Raw genomic sequence first — 8,082 nt, 5'->3', positions numbered from 1 at the left:
AGCAGCCTCCAAATACCGACTTTCTCCCTCGGCCTCACGGGCTGCTCTGAAACCATCCACTTAAAAAGGCAGGCACTCACACATATCAAATAATAGCTCAGAAGAGGCCAGCAGGAAAAATGAAGCTGTTTCTATACAAGCCAACCCCAAGTCTTTACAGATAGTGTAAATTCCTCATAGTCTAGGAGGAATTTTTTTTCTAAACCAAGTCAGGCATCTCATCATAGTACATTCCGCTTCAGCAAAATCAGCTCCCTTGGATTTCATCGCTTGTTAAAAAAAGATAAACTTTATTTTTGTAATTTTCAATCACAAAAAAATCTATATTTTTGTCTAAGCATTTATTTTACTGAATCAAAAAGACATGAAAAGAAAAATCATGTTTTTACTAACGTATATAAGTGACTCTTTTTTGGACAACATATAATAAATATGATATATCACTTATCACTCAGTCTTTCAAATGTACATTTTTTTCATATTATGAAGCATGCCACTTTTCCGAAAGAAAAAAGGTCATGAGAAATCAGTGCAAAGTTCTCAGTCACCCTCCTCTTTTTTCTGGGGCAGACGGAATGTCCACGGCATCGCCCTCTGCCTGGAACTTGAGGCTATCTGTCCGTCACCAATTCTCTCTGCCTGCGCGGTTTCCGCTCTGCTCCGTGCCTTTCTTTCTTCCCTCCTTCGCCCTCCCCCCTCCCTCCCTCCTCCTTGTCCCAAAAGTCAGTTTTTTTAAAGAACTTGAGGTTTTGTTTGTGTCGATGTTTTCACTTACTGGTCGCACTTTGTGTGGGTTCAGCGTTCACCGGTCACACTGCTGTAGGGGAGCTTTCCAACCCTATCTCAGGGGGTGAGGACGCAGAGCAGAGGGCTGGCTCCTCTTTGAGGGTCCCCCGCCCACTGGTGAGCCTCTTCTCTTCCTCTCTTTCTCCTCAGCCTCCCAGGGTCCGCTGCCGGGGAGGCCTGGTGGCCTAGTGCTGGGAGAGGAGAGGCAGCTGTCCGGGTTGGGGGGTTTGGGGTGGGATTGCAACACCTTTGCTCGGCCGGTTCTTCACCGGGGGTGCGGGGTGCCTGGGATGGGGCTGGACAGGGGATTGAGGGCGGGCTGTCCGCCGGGCCCCAGACCGTGGATGAGCACTCTGGGCACCAGGGGCCGCTGTAGCTGGGGATGGGGTGCCGGGGGAGTCCGGTACATGCTATTGTACATGGCAGCGGCGGCGGCCGCCGCCGTAGTGCTGTCCATGCTGCCCAGCAGGCTTGGGTGATAGAAATAAGGCGACGGGAACATCCTCTGCAGTGCTGAGTAGTTCCCCGCCTCGGCCAGAAGCTCCAGGCCCACCGCCGTCTGCCGTTTCCACTTGGTCCTGAAAGATAGCGGGGTACGGGCCCCCAGCAGCTGTGGACACTGTGCAGGCATCAAGACCTGGGCCCCTTCTCTGGCCCTCTCCCACCTCCTCCCTTCTCTCTCCCCCAGATGGCAGGAAGACTGGGAAACAGATGCCAACCAGGATGCATCCCATCTCCTGCTCCGGCCTTGCTAAACCAAAATAACCCAAAGTCAATTTCATAAATTACATCCTTACTAACTCACAAGTGAAGTCCTACGAGCTTTGCTGCCTTTTCCTATCCCACAGCTCTGCTGCTGTCCCCCTTATGGGCAGGCTACTTCCTGCTACTTTCCTGGGGACACAGACGGTCCTCTCTCTCTTCCTTCCCTTCCCACATTCCCCCCCCACACACACCATAATCCCAAAGTGTCCACTCTCAGTCCCTCTCCCTCTCCTCCAGGCTGAGAGAGAAGAAACCATAAACAAAGAAACACAGAGACTCCGGAGCCTCAGACCCCAGCCCCTCTCAGGCCGCAGGCTGTGGAGACACATCTCTCTCTCAGCCTGACAGGACCTTCCAGTAAGCAGAGGGCTTAGGGGGAAGAGGGTGACAAGGTCTCAAAACAGAATTCATTTCAGGGAGGACTCTCCCAAGGGCACAGTACCTCCCGGCCATTTGTTGGGGGGGGGGATGCATTTCAAGATATTTCCTCCTCAGGGAGAAAGCAACAATTAAAACCTGTGATCAGCTTTTCCCGTCTCCTCCCGCCCCAGCACACACCCAGCTATGAAGAAGAGATGAAAAGAGATGAGCAGGCGGTTTACTCAGATGCCTGATGAAGGAACGCAGGGCTGGTGGGCCATCCATACCCGGCAGCTCCAGCCAAATTAATAAACATGTCGCCCATTTTAAATTGGCTACAAATGACACTAATGTTTTCCGACAGAATTAGGGTGGCTGAAACCGTATGTAATGAGACAGAAAATTATGGTAAAGATGACAACTGGATGGGCATTTCTAACCACACTTATGGACGATTAGAACACAAACGAGAGAAGAGGAGGGGGAGAAAAGATCAGGATGCAGGAGAAGTGAGCCAGGCTTAGAGGACCCTCCACCTGGGATTGCCCAGTTCTGCTCTCGAGTTCAGGACCCTGCTGGCACTGCCAGCCTCTTTTGCTTTCCTAAGCATTCTTTCTTCACGTCAAGACGGAAGAGCAGAGGTAACCAGTACGGAGGACAGTCCTCCCGACCCCCAAAGCCGGACGCTTGGCCAGCTGCCCGATTCTCCAGGCTGTGGCTGCCAACCCAACTCTCACCCAGCTGGGCTCTCCTAGTCTCTGCAGCTACACAGAATAAGGCTTGGACCCTACCTCCTCCAGCCGCCTCACAGGCCAAAGCGAGGACATTTAAGCCAAGGCTGGTGGGACAGCTCTGTGGGGACTGCATCAGCCAGGCAGTATTGCCGACTATAGACATTTGGAACCAGCCTGAGGCAGGCCCAAGGGGTGCCACCACACAGGCTCTCTGTGCCTGAGTGTCAGCTGCACAGATGTCTCAATTTGAGAAGGTGTTGCTTGATTGATTTGGGGATCAAGGGGGGATCCCAGCAACTCAGGTTTCATGGGAAAGTAGCACCTGATAAGATACTTGGACACTTAGAAGTGCTAAGTATAAATTCCAGCTGTCCTTCCTTCAGTCCCTCTCACCTCAGGTGGGGGAGTATGTGGCTAATTCCTGCCTCAGGTCGAATCACCCAGGCACCCACTCCAGACTGTCTGACTCTTAGTTCCTAGAGTCTCTTGAGGCTGGGAGAGAAGCCTGGTCTGATGGTCATGACTTAAAACAGCCTCCCTTACCTGCGGTTCTGGTACCAGGTCTTGACTTGGGTGTCAGTGAGGTTGAGCGCAGCAGCCAGGTCCATGCGGTCTTGCACACTCAGGTACTTCTGCCGCTCAAAACTACGCTCAAGTTGATTGAGCTGATGGTCGGAGAAAGCTGTCCTGGCTTTTCGAGGCTTCTTTGCTCTCACGGGCGGACTCTCTCGACTACTTGTAATCTCTCGGTCTCCTTCCTCCTTTGTTCCTATGATAAAAACCCAGCCACAGCCATAAGTTAGGCTAGAGTGGGGAAGGATAGAGTGTCTGTCCTTGGCACACACTGCTAAGTTCCCAAGCCAGCCGCTGCTCTCAAGGGACTACACTCTGCCACCCCCTCACACATATATTTGGGACGAAGAGGACCACTTTCTGACTGGAGAGTATGAGGCCTTGTTTGGAGGTCCTAAAGGGAATCATGGCCGATCCTCACGTGGTTGATAGTTAAAAAGAAAAAAAAAAAACATACTTTCCAATAAGGAGTTCTTTTTGTTATTGTTTCCTTGATCTGAGGGAGACACTGTCCTTTTTTTTTTTTTTTAATGTTTTCATTATGACTTAAGTTTCTCTGATTTGGTACTTTTCAAAGGGTCTTCCCACTCCATTGGAGGGAGGGGAGGACCATCTCCATTTTACTTTTTTCTTTCTACTGAGAGTTACAGGCATTGGTTTCTCTTTTTCAGATGCACTTGGGAAATGTTGGAATCAAGCTTTCTGCAGCCACCTGCATCAGGTCTTTTAAAGCTTCCAAAAGAATTTGTCACCCAGGCACCGAGCTAAGCTCAGAATCACTGTGCCCATCCAGGTGACAGCACGGAGATTTCCGGATTCTATTTGTCAACTTTGGTTTTTTCCTGAAATGCTGGGAAATCGATATGTCAATCCCTCTCTGTTTGTACCCGTTTGTGCAGTGCTCCTTGATCTTCCCTGCAGGAAGAACAATAATCTCTCTAATTGACCCACTGGGGAGGTTGCTGCACAAAAAATCGCCAGACCAGACTGTACATCTGTTTTGGACACTATTATGCTAATACTATAATAGTAAAATGAGGAGCAATATCCTACCTTCCAGACAGTCAGCATATATCTTTACCAGAGAAACAGGATTAATAATAAGAAGGATAATAAACTGACCAGTAAAGGGGGGGGAACCCTCCTGGTATGCTAAAACTCTTGTCATGCAAAACCCACAACATTTACTTATGAAATTGTTGGAGGAGCAAATGTAAAAAGGGAGCTGAAGGACAATTCGTTTGTCATCTTCTGATTTTCAAAAAAACTCAATTCCATAAATTTTTTATAATTGCCACCTCCTAATTACTTGCAAGGGGCCCAAAAGCTTCCTAAGATACAGATAATCCAGACGTGGCCATGGGGAAAGAAGGATGTTTCTGAAAACTTGATTATAAATTTTTACTGTCTTCCCCATATTAATCACAATCTAATTTTTTGAAAGTTGCTGTTAATCGAAACAGAAATTTGTTTGTCATTAAATCCTGTAATTCCAGTGATGGTGTTTGGAAAATAAGATGTGGGGATGGGGAATGAAATCATCATTTGCATTAAACAATAAACACCAGTTTGCTTATTCACACTCCAAGACACCACTTGCTTGCTGAGCTATTTCTCTCTTCCACCTCCCCCATTCCCATTCCCAAGGTCTCGGCTAGGAAAACCTCAAGTCCGTCCCTTTGATCAACGAAAAGTATTTCCTTCACCGCTGTTCCCCCCGCCGAGAAATTAAAATTATGTAAAACAAAGAAAGGAGCTGGACGGCGGTGACGGCTGTGGGGTGGAAATGTAACAATAAACAGAACTTCGAACGAGTTACCAAATCGCACGCCCAGGCCTCCCTCCAGCTTGCAGTCTTGTGACGGTCGCCCCATCGCCGGAGAAGCTCCGGGGAAAACTCCCCAGCAGAGATTCACCCGAGGCTGAAGGGGAGAAGAGGAAACTGGAGGAGAAGCTGGACGGCTGGGAGAGCTAGGGTGGCGCAACTCACCGTGGCATTTGATGTCGCTCTGGGAATCTTCCCGCTTGTCGAGTTTGGTTTTGCTGTCCTCCTGCTCGAGCTTTGGCCTGAAGCTCTCGTGCACTACATTGCTCTCCTGCTTCGGGGTGTGGTGGGGAGAGGAGACGCTGGTGCTGTAGGGTGCACACGCCGCCAGAGGTTTGCTGTCGCCCAAGATGTCCTTAATTAAAAAAGAAGAGGTGGAAGTCCTGGGGGCCGAGGCGGCCGAGCCCAGCTGCTGCGCGGACTGTGGCTGTTGCGGCGGTGGCGGCGGCGGCGGCGGCTGCTGTTGGGGCGAAGGCTGCAAACTTTGCGTCGGGGCCGCTGCTGGAGGCGGAGGCTGTTGGCTATGGTGAAGGTGGTGGTGATGCTGAGGCCCGTCTGCTACTAGATGCGGCTCCGGGGGCTCCATGGTGACGGAGATCGGAGAAGAAGGCGCCGTTCCTACGGTATCAATCTCCGAACAGGGGGACGGGGTAGCCTGACTCCTAAAATCCGCAGTCCTGGCCTCACCGAGCGGGCGGAAATCTCCATTCATCATGCCGGGACTGCCCGAACTGGCACTGGATAAAATCGTATCTATTCCAAAACTCGACCCGCTGGCCCCTTCCATTGTTGTCATTTCTACATGAGGTCCACGCCACTCCGCCGTTCAGCAGCCGCCCAGAACCAGCAAAGGAAGCTATCAATCGTAAAACAAAATAAACACTAAATATTGCCGCCGCCTTAAAAAAAAAAAAAGTGAGGCGGGGGAGGAAGGCTAATTGGGAGGTGACAATCACTGGACACTTTCGACACAACTTTTTTTTCCCTTCTGCAAAAAGTAGGGGTGGGAAGAAAGAAAGACGAAGGGAAAGTTACAAAAATTTTTGAAAAAACACAGAAGATGAGCTGGGGGAACGACTGCGCACGTGGGGCGGCGGTGGCGGCGCCCGAGACCCAGACGAAGGTGCAGGCGGCAGGAAGCGACCCCTACGCCGCCGCCACCGCCGCTGCCACCGCCGCCTGGGTCTGACCACAGCCTTGCACGGGGCGGCGGCGGCGGCGACGGATGTGGCAGGTGCAGCGACCGCGAAGCCCGGGCAGCCGCGCGCCCTTGGAGCTCCCCCGCGGCTCCCGAGGTGGCCGCTGCGCGCGACTCCGCCGCCCTGGAGCCGAGTTTCCCAACTTTCTTGGAAAGTTGTGGAGCAGACACGGCCGCGGTGGCAGCGGCAACCAGAGCTAGAGGAGGAAGAGGAGGAAGAAGAGAAGGAGCAGGCGCGGGCGGAGGAGACGGCGGAGACGCGGCGCCGGGCGACTCCGGCCGCTGCCGGGCGCGTTCGCTTGTAATCCGGCGGCTCGCGGGCGGCGCCGACCCCCTCCCGTGACGTCACGGCCACTGTCGCCGCTCCCCGCGCCGAGCCGCGCCGGGCCCGCGCCCCCGCCACCGAGGCCGCGCGCCCGGCCCCGCGCCCCCATTGGCCGCGCCGGTGCGAGCGAACGACGCCGACGTGCCGGGAGCCAATGGGCGCGCGGCTCGCGAGTCCGTCAGCAAAGCGGCTAGGACCCGCTGCTCTTTTGAGAACCCGCGCATCCGTGTGCCTGCAGCCCTGAGCCAAACGTCTAGTCCAGTGGTCCCGCTGTCCACAATCACGAATGAGGGACAAGAGGAGGGGGGAGAGCAGAGGGAGGCTAGAGAAAAGCAACCAAAGGGGAGGAAAGAAAAAAACAGTAAGGATTCCCCCCTAAGAAGTTAAATGAAAGAGGACAAGAAGGGAAAAGGAGTTGGGCCGACTTACCTTTAGATGCCAGCGCCGCCGCTCTCGCAGCCTCCCCAAACGCGCTGAAATAGTGGGAAGACACTAGAGCAAAGGAGGGGATCCCGGAAAGAACCCACCGAAGTCGTGTAACTTCAGGAGTTGGAGCTCTGGATGAGTGGGCAGGATGGCTCCAAGCTCTGATTTCTCTGTCCCCAAACAAACCCAGGCGTTCGGGCTGGGCCCAGCGGCTTGGTCCCTAAGGAAGACACAGCCAGGTCCTGGGCCCGGGCACTGTGGGGGAAGACCCGGCCCTCGGCTCAAAACTGGGGACCCAACTTGTCTCCAATGAAAGCCCGTGAGGAAGAAATGCCTGGCCAGACACTTTCTCCTGATCCGGGGAAATAATGCCCGAAGCGTTCTGTAGTGGCGAGGGTAGCCGGGGTTCCCTGTGGCGTTAGGCTGCGTGGGGCTCAGGAACCGAAGCGGTGGGTCTGCAACCTGTGTCACAGCCGAACCACATGCCAGTTCTTTCAACACCCACCCCTTTCGGCCAGCCGCTCATTTGGAAAGGAAACAGTCACTGTGGATCCACTTGGGACCCGAAGCATGACTGTGACGCCTCGTCGGAGGGTATCAACTTGCATTATTTTCTCTAGGACGTCTCCAACCCGTCTCTTGTTGAATGTCAGAGTAATGGGAAGTGCCAGTGACAAGACGGCGTATTACTCCTGATTAAGTGCCGTGTCAACCTAATTAGCAGAGTAATTATAAGGTGCTAATGAATGATTCAAAGTTCTTTGAGTTACAATTTACTCCAAATTACCATTTTAAGAACCCTATGAATCTGCGGGGCTGGCATTGCTTCCGTGACTAGATGCAGAATGATGTTAGAAAATGGCCTTTTAAGTCTCCAAGGGCTGGGCTGAAATCTGGGGTTTAGTTGCAGTTCTGTAGGTCGTTTTCTGGGCAACAGCTTTTTGCTATTGAGCTCGAGGGGAGGAGGGTCAGGGAGGCAAGTGACCTCCTGGGACAAGATCTTCTCTATCGGTAGGAACTGCTTCTGTGTGAACCTTAGGTCCGGAAGGACGTAGGGGGGACACTCGTCCTCCTCGTGTGTTCCTGGAGA

General features: G+C 52.7%; 1 protein-coding gene across 1 annotated transcript; it reads right to left on the bottom strand.

Moving 5' to 3' along the window:
- Positions 1 to 270: 270 nt before the first annotated feature.
- Positions 271 to 5,881, bottom strand: BARHL2 (BarH like homeobox 2). The gene is made up of 3 exons (XM_003784167.2): positions 5,209 to 5,881; positions 3,189 to 3,414; positions 271 to 1,364 (listed from the first exon to the last, which is right to left on the bottom strand). The coding sequence occupies exons 1-3, from the start codon at positions 5,837 to 5,839 to the stop codon at positions 1,052 to 1,054; spliced, it is 1,170 nt and encodes a 389-aa protein (XP_003784215.1). The 5' UTR covers positions 5,840 to 5,881; the 3' UTR covers positions 271 to 1,051.
- Positions 5,882 to 8,082: the final 2,201 nt, after the last annotated feature.

This window comes from Otolemur garnettii, unplaced genomic scaffold (assembly GCF_000181295.1).
Source record: "Otolemur garnettii isolate 467f Iridium unplaced genomic scaffold, OtoGar3 scaffold00010, whole genome shotgun sequence".
Lineage (NCBI taxonomy): Eukaryota > Metazoa > Chordata > Mammalia > Primates > Galagidae > Otolemur > Otolemur garnettii.
Note: the sequence above shows the minus strand (reverse complement) of the source record. Positions and strands in the feature narration are given on the sequence as shown.

What these genes read in the sequence shown, in the direction of transcription:
- BARHL2 (XM_003784167.2), bottom strand. Translation starts at nt 5,839, where the DNA reads ATGACAACAATGGAAGGGGCCAGCGGGTCGAGTTTTGGAATAGATACG. An exon ending in GAGCGACATCAAATGCCACG is followed by an intron (nt 3,415 to 5,208) that starts GTGAGTTGCGCC and finishes TTTTTATCATAG; the next exon opens with GAACAAAGGAGGAAGGAGAC. An exon ending in ACCTGGTACCAGAACCGCAG is followed by an intron (nt 1,365 to 3,188) that starts GTAAGGGAGGCT and finishes GCTATCTTTCAG; the next exon opens with GACCAAGTGGAAACGGCAGA.